Source organism: Atta cephalotes (assembly GCF_000143395.1).
Source record: "Atta cephalotes unplaced genomic scaffold scaffold00062, whole genome shotgun sequence".
Classification (NCBI taxonomy): domain Eukaryota; kingdom Metazoa; phylum Arthropoda; class Insecta; order Hymenoptera; family Formicidae; genus Atta; species Atta cephalotes.
Genome location: NW_012130126.1, coordinates 169,145 through 186,840, shown reverse-complemented (window position 1 = coordinate 186,840; position 17,696 = coordinate 169,145). Strand labels below are relative to the sequence as shown.

The following is a 17,696-nucleotide window of genomic DNA, read 5'->3' as shown; positions in this document are numbered from 1 at the left end:
TAATACTGTTGTTTTTATAACTTAATTGTTCAATTGTTAGCATGACACGCGAGTATAAAACACATAGAAGTCAATAACTGTACGCATTATATAGCAAATTTAATAATATAAAATATTAATAAAAAGTTAGATAATAGAGAGTATCAAAGAATCTCATTATAATTTTATGCATCCCCAACGTACGATTCAATAATGGTTGTAATCTGCGATATGGGTGATATTATTGTGAGAACTCGGCGCTCTTGAAATGTTCAAGTGTTCGCTCTCGATGTTCGTTCTATACATATTCACAGAAAGATATTATTGCAGCTGTGAAAAAAATATATTTATGTATACATATAAATGGTGCACTTATCTAGATATAGATATATTAGACAAGATATTCGGCAACAAGCGTATTTTGTGAATAAAACAGTATTTCTTATTGAAAAAAATATAATAATCTTACTCGACGAAAGCGTCGACATAATCTTTTTAATTTAAGCAAGTAAAACGAAAGATCTGCGACTATCTCAATAAAATGATATTCAGTTCATCACAAATATGCTTATTATCGAACGTCCTCTGTATGCCATGCGATCACGCATGATATTTTGTATTTTCTTTCTTTTTTTTTCTTTTGCGACATCGCGACGTCTCGATACCTCATTAGGCGGATACATTAACCGGCCAACTGATGTACGATAATAGAAAATAAATTATTGTTGCGTCCTATTTATTTATAATGAAATTTATTTTATATATTCTCTGTTCGATTATTAAAAGAATCCCGAATCTGTCCCATTATTATAAAAACGCAAATGTAATATAGCATTATTTATTAACATTTGTAACGTTACGCTATTTATTTGTATTATATCCATCAACAGGTGTATCTTCAGCCACATATATAATTCTTGAAAGATTGCAATAAAAATGTCGCTATCTGGAAATGAAGGTGAGTATATGAAGTGACACGTGAGAACAAAACACAGGAACACAAAAATTTATGTCGTGCATCTCATCACATTCTAACGCACTGGCACAATTTGATTTTTAAACTCTATTCAAGAAGATAATAGCGCAATTAATACGTCATTAAATATTCTGTGTAAAGCCGACGAATTTCGAGTCATTGCAGATCATTATCGCTATTATGTCAATTAGAATTATCCTATATAATAACGTTGAAGAAAAAGCTGTCGGCGAAATTGACAAAACACAACGGAGCCGGGGCTAACAAGACGATGACTCAACTTATCATATAAAGGCTTATGTCGATGAGGAATTAGGACGGAGTCTCTATCTATGCGGCTCGCTGTAACATATTCTGTATATGGTAAGTGTTATTGTGTTTCGCAATATATATATATATATATACGTTAATCTATAAACAAATCTCTATAATGAGGCTGCTGATTTGCTATTGAGAGATCAATCGTTCGAAGTATATTAAAAATATATTGAATAGCTTATCTTCGATTACGGTATTTCAAATATTACATTATTATGCAGCACTCAATCTCGCATTAAAATTATTTCCTTAAATTCTTAAAGACCCACTTCTCGAGTTTCACATATATTAAGCGATACATTTGATAGGAAATGAACAGTTATAATTCAGGAATAATTCTTTCATTAGAATCAGTAATTATCAGAATCCTAATAGGTAAGTAGTTTTTCTATGCCAAGCGATACGATGATCGCGTTTTCCTAATTTGTAACGGACAGTAATCGCGTACTTTCTTAAGTTATTCGTGCTAGTTTCACCCGCAAATTGTATCGCATACAATTATACAATGAACGATAAGCTCCAAAAACGATCTCAAATATGAAGAACGGTATGAAAATAAATAAATTAATATTTGTACAAAGAAATAAGGAATACATGGAAATAATGGTTTTGCTGAAGTATCTAAAAATTTAGGTCTGTAGATCTGAAAATAATTTTTTGGAATATCAAAATTTGTGTAGGACATATAAATTGGATGCAAAAATGTTTATTTTTTTACAGCATTATCATCACGCTAAGATATTTTAGACAATTATTTTGCAAATTCAACAAAATTATTTGCAGATTTATATTTAATTTTTTCAGGTACTTTATCAAGATAATTCTTTTCATTTCGAACAGCAGAGAACAGCATGTCCAAAATCGGACGTCATTTAGGATATCTTTTAGACATTATCTTGAATCATCTTAAAAGGGTCCTTAAGATGTCTTATGTCTTGATTGATTTTGAACATGTGTGCTGTCTGAAAGATATAATAAATGTACGATCCTTTTTCACACATCGTATTTAATTTAAAATGAAGAATTTATGAAATTATGATCGCTTAAATAGATAAGAAAATCAAGAAAAGAAAAGAGATCGCGTGATGTACCTACTTTTAAGTGAAAGACGCCGATAGCTGCGAAAGTTTAAATATAGTTTATGTATTAAATATATGCCGGTGCGTTTAGATCGCCTCATCGAGCGCAACAGGCAAACGCTTGTATGCGTTTTATTTATTGACCTCTTCGAACGATCAGTTTAAAAAGCGTATACTCGGGCGAGCATACTCGAGCAAGTGCTCGGAGAGACCCAGCTGTATATGAGTCAAGGCTACTGAGGGACCCTTACCTACTTTTTCCTTATATGGTACTGAAACGGACCGATGACTGTAACTGATCAGATATAACGGCCAGATATTACGCAAAGTGTGCGTGACGATTTTTTTGATGATTATTCGTGCAAATTATACGCGGATATTTAATTTATTGACACGAGTTCTCTGTTGCACTATCATGGAAAACAACATTCATCCCGATAAAGCTAGCTATATGACTCAATAACGTCACTCAATTTCGAGAAAAAAATCGAACCGACGATTGACCTAGGTAGATGGAATTATTGACGAGATTATTTCGCGGAGAAGAATTAAGAAAAACTCAGAACGCTATCCGGTGTCATAATGGATCGATCGTGACACGAGTTAACTCAAGGAGATCGAGTTAGGTGGCTATACATTGACCCCGATGCCAAAATTACCAGTGCGGCCGATTCCAAACGCTTTCTTATTGAAAATGAAGATATTGTTTTCTGATGGTCTACGTCAACCTTCTCCCCTCGCTATTGTACTCTCACTCCGTTTATAGACAAATTTCGAAACGATCGTCTTAAATGTCACTCGCATGACCGCTATAATCTTCCCGAAATAAATAAGTAACTTATGAGACAATTGATTATATTTGATTGATTATAATGAAACAAATCTTGATATAAATCAAGATAATAAATAGTAGAGATATTAATAAAGATATGCTGTGTTAATAAAGTGTACTAATAAAAAAATAAAAAAATCATTCAATTCATTTATCCCACATTTATCCTATTTTTCCCCCAATAAAAAATCAATTTCTATGTAAATGCGAAATCAGGAATGTAATTTTACAATAGGGTTCATCTTCCATCTCAAAAAGAAACTTAAACGATTATTCATATGTACAAATTGAAAGCTCGGTAAGTAATAATATTTTATAACTCTCATTAAGAACGATTTCGAATTCGGAGCCATCAGAAAAATACGATACTTTGCGATTCGCTGAAAGGGATAAGATAAAATGGAATAGCTGTGACTCAAATTTGATAATTTGATAATGCTGAGACAGCACGCGTTCAAAATCGAAAGGTCGGTCTTGAAGTTATGATTTTGTCTTGATTTTGGATTATGCGTGTTGTTAGACACTTTTTTTTTAATTTCCCAGTCATCTTAACTGGATCAAAATTACTCCATTTTACGCGATTTTTATGCTAGCCTATTTTCCAATGAGTCTATGAGAATCATCGAGGAATGTCTTCGTCGCAAATGAGCATGCATCATTTTAGGGATCACGATGTGACTTTGACTTTGCTCGAGTTTCGCGGACGCTGGCAGCCGATTGAACTGCTCGAAGTCCAACTTTGAACTTTTTTTCTCCACTCTGTGCTGTTTTCTGACGAAGTGTTCCCGCATCGCTGGCCGTCGTCGAAATAGAGTATTCGGCACACGCTCACGTTCGCGCGTCTGCGATCTAAAGATAATCCGCGGGCGGCGGCCGATGTACGTTTTCAGAGATCCGTATGTAGAAGATCCGGGGGGTACACGGCGGTGTGGTAGGGAGCAGCCTACGTCGTCCTCGACGATCTCGAGGAGCATCGCGAGAAGGTGGGAGCCACGACGAAGCGAGCCCTGAGCGCCTCTCCGTCGCCCAGTCGTGACTTAGCCCGCAGATCGGACGCATCCCGGACGAACGGATACAAACGTGAGTACTTATGCGTGGAGTACCATGTGGTACCCTATGCGTATCAAGGTCGAAGAGAGCCGCGAGAGAAGCCGTCTTCTGGAGCGTGTCACTGACATCCGCGCAGACGCGGGTCGTCCTACATTCTCGGAAAGAAAAGTCTCTTCTAGACGAGAAAAGAAAGAAGTGTGGTATTTGCGTGGTAAATAGTGGCGAGTGACATTAAATGACAGTAAATAGTCGCAAGGACTCTCATGTTTGCCGCGGCAAATTGCTTGATTTTCATGTAAATGTCACTTGCACGTTTATACACATACACGCATTCTCACACATCCAAGCTTCAGCGAATTCCGAACTTGAATAAATACACTCGTGAAGGACGAGTCGTGCGAGCCATGGGCTCGCGATGGGCTCGACTTTGTACGGAGAGAATATTATTAATTCATCACGGAAAGAATTTCACGTACAGCGAAATTGATTGCCTGTGAAAAACGGACGTGAAATCATAATAATCAGATCTTGATTTTAGTGCGCAGAAAAAAAAATGACCTCAATTCGATGACTATCAATTCAATTTGTGCGACTATTATTCATTTTTAATACGTTTTCGAGAGGGAATTTTTTTATAGTTGTTTGGATATATCAGTTAGTGAATAGTTAGTGGATGATTACCCAATTATTGGACGAAATGATAAAAATTTTAAATTTTAAGCTTTTAATTATTGTATCTAAATAAATTCGTCTTATTAAATTTTTATAAATAACAAATTTTTTATAAATAACAAATTTATTTAGAATTGAACATATCATTAAAAGTTTAATATTAAAAATTTTTAATATTTTATCTAATAATAATTGGATCATGTCTGCTACTTGATACATTTATCTTATCAAATTATTTAATGTTAAATTGATGCTACTGTAAAAATAAATTTCAAACAATCATCGAACACAGTTTTCAAAATTATTCAAGACAGAAATAGTACTGCTAAGCAAATTTATAAAGTAATAGTCTGAAGCATTTTAAACTGAAAATATGATTTTAAACTGAAAATAAAATATAAATTTTAAAATAAATTTAAAATAATAAAAAAGGAGAATCTCGTTAAAATCGGGTAAATTGCAAATTTAATTTTCTTTACAAAGATAAAAAATATGAAAATTACAAATAATTTTTATTTTAGTAAGGACACTTAATACATTGAAGATTTGTAATGTTTTTACAACTTCGTTGTTTGAAGAATGATATCGCCGTTTTATGATCTATATATCGATATAGATATCGCTTGGACATAAATGATTACGTTCAGGAAGATGAGTTAATCATCAAATGAACAATGAATGACGTATGTCTATGCGCAAAAAGTGAAGAGAGAAATAACTCAATTGTTGCATCGACATCGAAATTATCTTTGTTCTTTTGAAGTTGAGAAAGAGAGAGAGAGAGAGAGAGAGAGAGAGATTATCGAAAATTATCGTACAATCGATAAATTTAAAGATATAAAAATATAAATTACAAGAATTAAAAAAAAATTGTTATAAAAAGAACGATTATTAAATTTCCAAGGATGTTTCAATTATTATAAGTTATTATATTTAATAAAAATAGCGTTACAATCTGACAGCTTCAATATTCGTCGAAAAAATGAAATTTCATAGAAATGCATCACGATAACGGATCATCGTGAACCGTGGCGGTTGCTACCTTCCGGAACGCAGTGACTCACAAGAATTTTTTTCACGTTCACGAGTAATCACTGTGACTACACAGTGCACAGACTTTTGATCTTTTCGTAATATGGAGACAAATTTCTTTGGCGCGTTCCATCAAGAGTGCTGAGCTAAGCACGTTTTACTCGGAATATAAGCTAACGTTACTGTCGATTTACGATACATGCAAACAAATAAAAAAGAAACGATGCTACTTCGAAATTACATACATATAGAATTATATATATTAATATTTATTAATTAAATTTAACAGCTCAAGAAATATTTGAAATCTTTATAAATAAGCGCATAAAAAATACTCTTTTTTCTTTTATATTATAAAGAATTATTTTGAATATTTAATATTAGTTACTGTTAAATTTTAGAAAACATCTCTTTATTAAAAAAATATATAATAAATCTTTATAAAAAGAGAAATGCATAAAAAAATACCCTTTTATTTTTTTTGCAAAAAAATACTTGTACATAAGAAACTTTACTCTAACATTATTTAACGATATTGTACTTTTATTTCATCCCATTTTACAATCACCGAAACGTTCTCAGTCGCGATACGAGACAGATATCCAATGGTTTGCAATCGATTTTTTTCTCCCGAGCGCGTAATAGGACACCACCGAGTTAAGTCACTCGGTCGGTGCGTTTGGGAATCAGCGCGACGTCCGCTATGCGTAACCCGAAATGGCCTGGCCAGGCAGCAACGAATCTTACCACCCTCTCCTCCTCTTGACGCGTAAAAATAAACCCGTTGGTTACGATACGCGCGTTTTTGGATTCGTGGAACGCGCGTTCCATCAAATCGAATTTTGTGCAATAGCCCTCGAGAGATTCCGTCTTACAACGAATTTTTATCAATGCATCCTCCTTGCTAGCCATGCTCTCGGAATCTTCACGCTTAAAATATTCTACTTGAAGAAAAAGTAAAGACTGAAATCAACGAGCGCGCAAATGGAACCGATCATCTCACAAGAATTTTGTTTCGTCGGAATTACGTATAAATGTTTATAATATGATTACACGTGCATTTAACTCCGCGTTCAACTTCGCAGAATCTTTCGACTAATGTTTTTGTTTCACGAACATCACACAAACTTCATTTCCCTTTCGTTCTCTGCTTACCAGGCATCTCTGATTACCAGCGAGCTCAGAATCTCGCGTATTCTCTCGGTAGAAACAGAGATGCAGTTCTACCATACATGCAATTGCAGTGGCGCAGGCACGAGATTCTTCAAGATTATTCTTTAAACGAATATTTAATAATGCAAACGACAAATTTCGTTCCATTTCAAATCCATTTGTATCGTTCTCAGCAATTTTTATTCTGGGTAGAGAACGCAAAAGTTAATTCATCATGAAAGAGGATGCACTTTACGAAAAATATATCTGAAACATTACTACTCTTTTTAATGAATGAAAGAAAAGAACGAGAAAGAAAATAGAAATCAACTATATTTGTAAAATAATGTAAAATAATGTACGATACTATAATAATAATAGTAACGATTTCCAGAGAAGATAAATAAATAAATATGAGAAAAGATAAATAAAATCAAATTATCGCAGTGCGTCTTCAGTAGTTAGTGTTATCGATATCAGTTGATTGACTCTTCAAGTACAATCAAATACATAAAGTTTTCAACGTATATCGCGATATCGATAAAACTTCGCTTATTGTCTTTATACACAGCAGAGACGCGTTGCGATGGTTTCGTCATTGAAATTCGAACCACGTTTATTATGTGATACCGTTCCATAAAACGGAATTCTTTAAAGTTATTCGTGACTCATCGAGATAACGATTTCGTCGAGAGAGGTGAACCGTTTCTGACATGTATTCTCTGACCGCACCGCAGAAATGTTCCGCCATTTAAGAATGATTTGTATAAACGACCAGGGATGCAGTCGCGACGGATTTTTGTTCTCCCTGTTCGTTCGTGCACGAGGATTGCATACCTGAGCAGCATGACGTCACGAGACGAAAAGAGGCAGCGATGCGCAAACGTTTGATATCGCCTTCCTCCACGGCCCAGGCCCTCCTCAGCGAGGAGCCGGCTCTATAAATAGGATATCCGGTCGCTTGCTAATTATATACCTATGCACGCCCGTTCGTCAAACGGCGAATCCGCGAGAAAGCAAAGTCCGGAATTTTCTTACTTTCGAGAGAGCGCCACGAGAGAATCCCATTTCCGCGCCCGTGACGGGTTTAGGGTTTCCTCCCCTTCTTATCCTTGAAACGTCGTCGTAAGTTGCTGCGGAAGAATAACGGATCGTACGATCACACAAACGATTGTAGCGTGCGCTATTTCACCCTATATATCGTTGCGAGGAGGCTATATAGAGGCCGCATTCCTCTTCGCGAACAAAGAAAATTATTACGCGCGAGGAAAAAAACGGAGCATGCTTAATTGTTCATCGGAGCGCTTTAGGATTCGGTTAGTGAAGGCGTAAAAGCGAGGCGAGCAAAAAGTCTCGCTAATTGGATGGTTTTATGGTAAATTAATTATAACAAGAATTTTTCGTGACATTGTCGAGTAGAACAGATCAGTAAATTAATATGTTCTATGTTTTTTAATCGAATACACAATTGTGATAATTTTTGTCAGTGCATTTTTCAAGTCAATATATTGCAATTATAATACTTTATTCAAACATAACGCAAAGCATTATGACGATACATTAAAATAACATCAAAATAGCTCCAAAATGATTACTATAAAAATTATTTTTTAATTAAACATTTTATTTTAACGTCATTTTGATATTATCGTGACTTATTGCTCTGCTTAAATAGTTTTACGATTTTACACGCAATTAATTATGATTGACAAAAAAGTACATATCGATATTTTTATTTAGACTTGTGTTACATGGAAAAATTTTATTTTATTCTATCTTGTTATACAAGAGAAAAATAAGAAAAAGGAATACTCCATAATCAGTCCGTGAATTTTGTATATTTATCTATAATCGCATTCTTGTCCGATGTCACAGATTTTCTTCTGTTGGACGAGTGAGGAGACACAAACACCACCATGGATGCGATCAAGAAGAAGATGCAGGGAATGAAGCTGGAGAAGGACAACGCGATGGACCGCGCGTTGCTTTGCGAACAGCAAGCTCGTGATGCCAATGCGCGAGCTGAAAAGGTATAAAAAACTATTATTCTTCACGACAACTTTGAAATCAATCATCGTTCATACACATGCAAAAATATATACGAAAATATATATAGAATTTGATAATTGATGTGATAAACTTAAAGATGATTGAATTGATTGACAATTTATTCATGATTTTGAAATAGCGATAAAAATACAATCTTATGCTAACGCCTGGCGCTCACGTTTAGCGTCCAAATGCTACGTCAAAATATCAAGTGTCAAATTTGATCATATGATTTGCTATTTTAATGCTAAAAATACTAAGTGTTAGCACAAAAAGGTATTTTAAAAATATACATTAAGCTAAATTATTGTAATCCATTTTTTAAATAACAGTAATATGAAGAAATATTGAGATATATTGATTTACATAGGCTGAGGAAGAGGCTCGTGCCCTGCAAAAAAAGATCCAGACCATCGAGAATGAGCTTGACCAAACTCAGGAAGCTCTTATGCAGGTCAACGCGAAATTAGAGGAGAAAGACAAGGCTCTGCAAAACGTAAGTCGAGCAAATATTTTTATTATTCCATAAATGAAGAAATATTTGGCAATATTGCTTGATCGAATCAGAAATGAATTTTAATAATTATTTTGATTTATTATAATTAATTAAGATCAAATATAATTAGCATTACATCTGTGGACACTTTAATTTTTCTGCCTTATACTTTCTGATATACATATACATATTCAACAAATTTCTTTATATAGAACTTTAGTTACTTCCAATAACAGCTCAGATAGCAAAATATTAATAATTTGCTGACAGATTGACAGTAAATCAGATTCCAACTGTAGATTCATTCAGCTATTTGCAGCAACGTTAAACTCAGGATCTGTTGATAGAATCTGCTGATATGCTGATGCCAACAGAGTGATAGCAGAAATGGAGCACATGAGGCAATCTGACAGCAGATTAGCAGCAGAAACTGACATTTAAGAACAGTGTATTTTGTTCTGTTTCTATTGCCAATCTGTTGACAAAGTATATCAATAGGCGCTTTATTCTATTTCTGACGGCAAGTTGATACCGATATCGTTAGATATTCTAGATTCAGATTCTGCTTACTCAGCGAAATATGAAATTTCAAAACGAAAAGTATTCAAAGAGTTCCAAATCCTTAGAATTATAATATATTTAGTTTTCACATTTCGCATTTATTCACGCTAACAAAAACAAAAGATATAATGTAATTTTCATTGATATCCAAAACAAGAAGAAAAGAAGATTCTGAAATTTTGCGTAACAGAAAAATTTTATTTATATCACTTATTTTATTCAAATCAGAACATTAGATTTGAAAAAAGCTGTAAATTTGGCTTTTATGAAACAAAATTAGACATAATCCAGGACCTCTTGACCCGCAAAAAAATGCCGCCTCAACAATAGTTACCGGCAACGCACAATGCGAGTGCGCGCCGATTGATGGCGCCACTTGTTCGCGCAGGCGCATCTCGCATGTCAACAAGCGGCGCGTCCACTTGTCCTCCGCGAACAGTTCATCTGTGATTCGCGCAGCTTCCGCGTTATACGCTCGTGAACCTTCGGCGGCTTCGGCTCTCCCCACTCCATCCCACTCGCGCGTCGCTTAACCGCGTGGAGGGGACGTTGCTCTCGGTCGCCGTGCGCGCGAGCGAGACAGACACAGCGTGGCCAGTGCACGGCGTAGAACAGCGCGATCCCATTCTTTGTGTACGCGCCGTCGTATTGCGTGTGCGTGACGTGACGGTACAACACAACCGGTGGACAGTACGTCGTCGGCGCGGGGGAGAAACGTGCGTCTTGATCAGTGACAGACAAGATGGCGGAGTGTCTAGTGCGGTGGTAGTAGAGCGGTGCATATCGCACGGGTCGTGTCGTCGCGTCAACGTGTTAGACAACGCGGAGGGTTTCGGTTGTTGGCCAGAGCTTGACAACAGCTGGACGCGACATGGAGCGAGCGGTCTCGGCAACGACCAGACGGCGTGGTCACCAGCATCATCCGCGGCACACCACGCGACGACGTCTCGACGCCTCCAGCAGAGGACCCGCGCAGTGTGGCCCTGCTGATACCGCCAGGAACACCACGTTTACCGGCGACGAGACGTCACCCGTCAACGTGACCGTCGACGATCGACTTGGCGCGACGGATCCGTCTTTGCCGCAAGTGACACTCGGCACGAGATGGTCCACGAGGATCAACGAGATCGAGACGAAAGATTCGAAAACCCAGATACTCGAAGAGGAGAAGAAAAAGGATGATGAAGGAGATCATAGAGACGATGACGTCCGACAAAGGCTCGCGCAGTGTAGCCCGGACGTTCCCGTGCTCGGCGAGAGTAAGGACGCCAAGCACGACGAGATCCAGGATCGGCCGGGTAAAAAGAGAAGAACCCACCGATTTAGTCCTCGTAGGAAGAACTCTGCCGAAGATCGCGACGAACGCGATTCGCGAAACAAGAGTAACTCGCCCGAGCCCGAGCACGCGGTCGCGAGGGCACGCGGCGACGGGAACTCCGATGACGAGTCTACCAACGTCGAGGAGGATCCTGAACTGGCAGAGCTAGCTAAGCTACGTTGTCCCAGCGAACGTACCGAGGTTCAGGCTGAGAGAGAGGCTCGCAGGCGGAAGAGATGTGCCGATTATCCCGGGCTCGCCTTCGGCTGTTCCATATTCTCCAGCGACACGATGATGAAATTCAGTCTGATAAAGAACGAACTCCAGAATATCATGGGCAATCAACTGAAGCGGGTCAGTATCGCCGTATGACAACGGCATATCGCCGAAATAGCGGCCATGATAGGTAAACGGGTTTCAAGGTCGTCAACGACCTTGATAACACCAATCAAGAGGTCCTCGAGGTCGGTTGGTATTTCGTCGGATTTGCTGAAAATATCAAACTCATAACTCTTTGAAAACTTTCCTTTTTGTTTTTTTTTTCGGAGATACGAAGTTGAGTATTTTTTATAAAATACTCTTTAAGCATTTGATAAAGTCTCGTTACTTAACACGAATTCAATCAAAAAACTTGACGCTAAATGAAGCGTGAACGAAGGTAGTATATAATCGTAAGATCATTGCCTTCAAAGGAAAATCAATTGTGGCAATATAATTTGATGTTATCAGGCCATTCCTTCTAGTTATGATAACGTCGAAGTATTATTAGTTATTATATTGCTGCGTAAAATTAATGATGCAATGAGAAATAATTCTAACAGCTTGAATATTGTAAGAATTTAATATGAATTTCATTATCCCAAAAAAATTATTTAGAATTTGATTCTAAAATCGATCGCGCAGTTGAAAAATATTAATATTTTTACTTTATAATTTATTCTCTCTTATCTACGACGTATGCACGTTTCTAATTGCAATAATAAAAATGCATATAGCACGAATTACGTAAGCGGCAACATCAAGATCGCATACAACTCTGAAGATGTGGGCGATACCTCGAATTTCATGTTCGGAGAAAATAGCTTCTAATGACAATCAACGCCACTTGTAACATATTTTTTTTCGGACAATCAATTGATACCATGATGGTTAAATGAAGCAAGAAAACGGACTTTGTGCTCGTCGCGTTACTGAGCGCAGTAGGCGTTTATTTGCAATTAAAATCACGTCGGAATTATCGCAGTAATTTTCATCAAGATATGAATTTGAGATGGAACTTTTGAGATTATAAATACGCTCTCTGATTAAATGATTATAAAGAATAGTTTAACTTACATAAATTTTCAGGAATATCATGTTAAATTAACATTCAGTTATCTTTACAGGTATCCGTTATTATTTTTACGTAATATAACTGTTTTCTTTCACGGTTACAACATCCAGTTAAACTTCTGCAGGAAATGTGAAAAATTTAAAAGTTTGAAATATTTTTATCTTTTGTTCAATATTAATAAACATGACAATCATTAATTATCGCGATCTACAATTATCAAATTGACATTGTTTGCATCAATTGCGACTACAATCAAATAGTAATTGAAAGCTCGTGGCAGCAGTGGTGCAAGTTAAATTTTTCAGTAAAATAAATTAAATACCTTATTGAATGATAATATAATAGCTTAAAAATTGTTCAAAATTACATTCCAAAAAAAAACATTCCTCTCCTAGGAAAATTTACTCTCTGTGCTGTATATAGTATATGTTACGTGTACTATATATTTCGAGTAAAATTTTTTGCTCGGAGAGGACGTTTTAGAATGTATCTCAAGAGATAAGCAATTTTGGCCGTTATTTCCCAATCTTTCAATTGATATGCATAGGTCATTTCAGTATCTGATAAGATAATTTCTACATCTCAATATCTATTGTAAATATTTATTCAAATCTATTGAGAAATTTTTGGATTATAGATTATTTATTGTATCAAGTGTTTCTTATAAAACTCGGAGGTATATCGAATAATATACGTAGGTATGAATTTTTGGATACTGGCTATAAAAAAAACCCGTTGCAAGCAACGTCCCTGAAATGGCAGTCGAGAAAGTTGCTGCTAACGACGCATAAGCGCGAGATCCTCTTGGCGACAAATGGCATTTATTATTAGGGTTACTGAACGAGGACAATAGGTTACGCGTACACGATTTTCTTGCTCACTGATAGAAAGCCATTACCCACTAAACAATGCATCATGTTATTATCTATTTTAATTATTTCTATAATTTTAAATTTATTAATATTCATAAGATATTAATGAATATTGTTGATATTAGATATGAAATATGAATGCTTATCTCGATTCTGAAAAAAAATTCAGAAATTTCGAAAAGTGTGTGTGTTCCAATATTTTAAGATATTAATGAATATTATAGAAATAATGAACATTTCGAAAATGTCAAATTGTGCGTGTATAATATTTTTCTGAATTTTTTTCAGAATCGAGATAAGCATTCATATTTCATATCTAATATCTATAATATAATATTCATTAATATCTTCCGAATTATTGATTACATTGTTCGAGTTTAATTTGCCAAATAATGCATCACATATCGTGTTTTAATTCATAAATATTAGCCCGTTTTCTCGAAATTACTGTTTGAAATAGAAACTGAAATATTTTATGTGCATTGAGCTTTGTACTACATTTGTCATTCGATTATAAATACTTTATTTAATTCTTCTACTACGCATTATGAATTTTGATTTGAATATGCGTCAATTCGTTCAATGCAATTTCTCATTAGTGGTTTTATTTTTGAAATGAAAACTCCTCATACTTTATGATATCATCCTCATACTTTATCTGTGATATCAATTAATGTACTCCGAATACAATTAATTAATCACAAATGGCCATATGTATCTGTTTTTGAAAACGTATTTTCCAAGTCTTATTTGATATCGTCACATTTTGTTCCAGGATCCGTTAGGTTTTATTAATCCCTATCTAATTATAAAATTTTTTTTAATAAACAGATCGTCTACCTATATCTAAGAATAACTTAGTTAATTTAATAATAACTAAAATTGAAAATAAACCAAAGAAAAAAAAAGTATCTTGTTTGCGTCAATCCCTGCATTACATTGGAACACGCCAACCGCGTATAATGGGATATACCGCATTACGGTACATCGAATTGTAAGGTATTGAAGTATACTACGTGATACTTTGATGACATCCGGGATCGAGACATTCTCCCCACTCGCAATACATGAAAACCAGTTTCAAGAATAAGATAATTGTAACGGAGCAAGATAAAGCATCTTCTTTATTTATATCATACGGTACTTGCATAATTCTTCATTCAGATTTAATCTTTAAAAAATCTCACTGTAGCGTTCAATAATGTTCGAGTTTCATCAAACTTTCTTCTTCGTTGCGACAATTGAATTTTATTCTGTGTCATCAATTGTCTTTATCCTCGCCGATAATAGTCAATTGAATCTCTTTCAGCGATGGTCGACGCTCTTCGTTGTTGAGATAGAACAATGGAAACCCTGATGTTCTTCTCGGCGACGTTTGTTTCCGTCACTTCTTTTCGGGGCCCCGCCCTTTTGCATACGCGTCTGGCAAGTCTGCTCAAGCTTACACCCCACGATCTAACTCGTCAACATTCTAAAAATATATGACGGCCGTGATCCAGCGAGACTTTTATTCGGGAGTGCGGGACTAGATTGCGTAAGCTCCCGTTCCCGGAGCCTCTGCACGAATAAATCCGGTGCGCATCTAAAAAAAACGCATCCCAAAACGTTGTGCAAAACGCCCACGCCATCTCAAAGATTCTAGATATTTGCACACAGAAAAATATGATTTTATTGTTAAGAAAAGAAATTATTCAACTTTCTTTTCTTTTTTTTTTTTTAGATAACGATTATATTTAATAAAGAATATTTCCTTGATAATAATCCTAAAATGTACTTATTATAAAAAGTTTTTGATAAACTTTTTAGAAAAACTAATTGATATATATACGCAAAACAAGAATTTCTTTTCTTTTGACAAATAAATTATAATACTTTTGACAAATACATTATAAATTTAATTGAAGAAGCGACTTTATGTAATAAGCAAATCGAATTTGTTTTAATTTAATAATCTTGATTAATTTAATAATCTTGACATTAAACTTATTAGGATTTAGAATATTTTGAATTAAATTTGATACTTGTGATGAATTTATGGTAGATTTGCGAGTATATGAATCTTTGAAAGATTTTAAATAAATAATTATTATTTAAATAATAATTATTATTACAGTATTTTTGTGTGTGATTCCAAAAGTCTTTTAAAAAGTTTCTTATTCATTAATACATTAATCCATATCCATTTCTCTCCGTAAATTATTGTTATTTATATCCACCTAATAAGCCACAATTTGTCACAAAAAGAATATCTATTTTGGATTGAAGTAGAAATTTGTGGATTATATCTTAATTTTTAGGAGAAACTTAATCTTAATCTTTTAGCTGAAAATATTATGAGAAAATCATTTTTGCTTTGAATTCAGAATTGGAAATTTCCGTGACAAAACATATGTGTATTTTCTTGAATTATCGTAGAAGAGAGAGAATATTAATAGATTTATTGCATATATTAATCAAAATTGCCAGACATTATCAAAATTACCAGTACAAGACTATACATTACTATTTTTTTCTTGGAGTGATTAGAATCTTTTTTTCTCGAAGAACCTGACGACAACACGGTTTACGCAATTCCAGAAATCATATTTTAAAAACCACTTAAAGAGTCGATTTAAATGATGAGACAGTATTGGCGATCAAAAACGCATCAGCATAAATTGAATACCCATTTATGTCATTATTCTCATTGCAAAGCGCCTTTGCGAAACGCCTACGCGAGGATTTGGAACACGCGCTAATTTCGTTCGCCTTCGATTCTTTGTCGCACATCGACCTTTGAAGCGCTTTCTCGTGGCTTTTCGTCATCTTATCGGTCGATGTTTGCACGTCACATTCTGTAATGTCTCGTTGTTTCAACTTGTTATGATTATTCACGATCGACGACTACGCGATTTGCAGCACGAATAAATGTTCTTTCTTTGCTCGGTGAAAGCCAAGATAACGTTTGCGGTTATCGAATGTTTTATGAATAATGCGGGCCTATTCTTTTCAGCTGCATCCACCTTTTACTCTGCGAGATTAAGAAAGGAGAATGAAATCACGAGGGAAACAACAGAGATCTTGCATTTGTTGCGAATCTTTCTCAGCAATATTGAAACAATGCCAAGTCGCATAAGCTATTTGAGAAACAGATTCCAATGCTTCTTATTGGAATTTATATTCCACAAGCTATTAAAAAAATCAAATCGAAATCAATACAAGTCTAAAAGTGCGAATGTGCGATATTATGTGCATTTTTAACGATTTCTACTCTTTAAATCTGGGTTAAAGTGAATAATAATTGATATCGATCCCAAATACGTTACTGAATAATTAGTGAAATTCAATTAAAAATCAATGAAACAAGGAATTCTTAAGCTAATTCTTCCTAGTTAACTTTTAGTGTACACGTTCAATGGTATTGGAACTGACACGCAAATATCGGTATTTTAATTATATAATATTCAAATTCCTTTCTTTTTCAATTGAATTTCACTGATTATCCAATTGCATACTTGAAATTGATATCAGTGATTATTCACTGATTCAGATTTAGAAAGTAATTGAACTCCTTTATGCAATCTGAATTTATAGCTGATATATATTTGAGAAGCTAATATCTGAAATCAAACATTTGATTATATATACTTTTTACATTGCAAGATAAGAGGAGAAAATTTATCGGAAAAGTGTAGCTAGAACTATTTTCTCAATTGGAACAATGCCAGATTGAATGTTATTTGGAAAACAAGTGTAAATATCTCCTGTTGGAATTTTGGATTAATAAAATGTATAATCGGAATTAGTATACCGGAATTAGCGCGTTGAAAGAAACATTCTGTTTTGTAAAATTAAATTAGGACTGAATTTATTTAACTTCGCAGCAGGTGTGTGTGTGTGTGTGTGTGTGTGTGTGTGTGTGTGTGTGTGTGTGTGTGTGTGTGTGTGTGTGTGTGTGTGTGTGTGTGTGTGTGTGTGTGTGTGTGTGTGTGTGTGTG

The 17,696-nt window shown here is 35.0% G+C and overlaps 1 protein-coding gene across 3 annotated transcripts in view; it reads left to right on the top strand.

The window, feature by feature from the left end:
• The first annotated feature begins 9,006 nt into the window (after positions 1-9,006).
• The window catches only part of LOC105623654 (tropomyosin), a 35,535-nt gene continuing 26,845 nt past the window's right edge, over positions 9,007-17,696 (top strand). For all 3 annotated transcript variants that reach the window (XM_012205036.1, XM_012205034.1, XM_012205035.1), the window contains exons 1-2: positions 9,007-9,120; positions 9,510-9,635. In XM_012205036.1, the coding sequence (XP_012060426.1) occupies positions 9,007-9,120; positions 9,510-9,635 (240 nt within the window). The remainder of the gene's footprint in view (positions 9,121-9,509; positions 9,636-17,696) is intronic.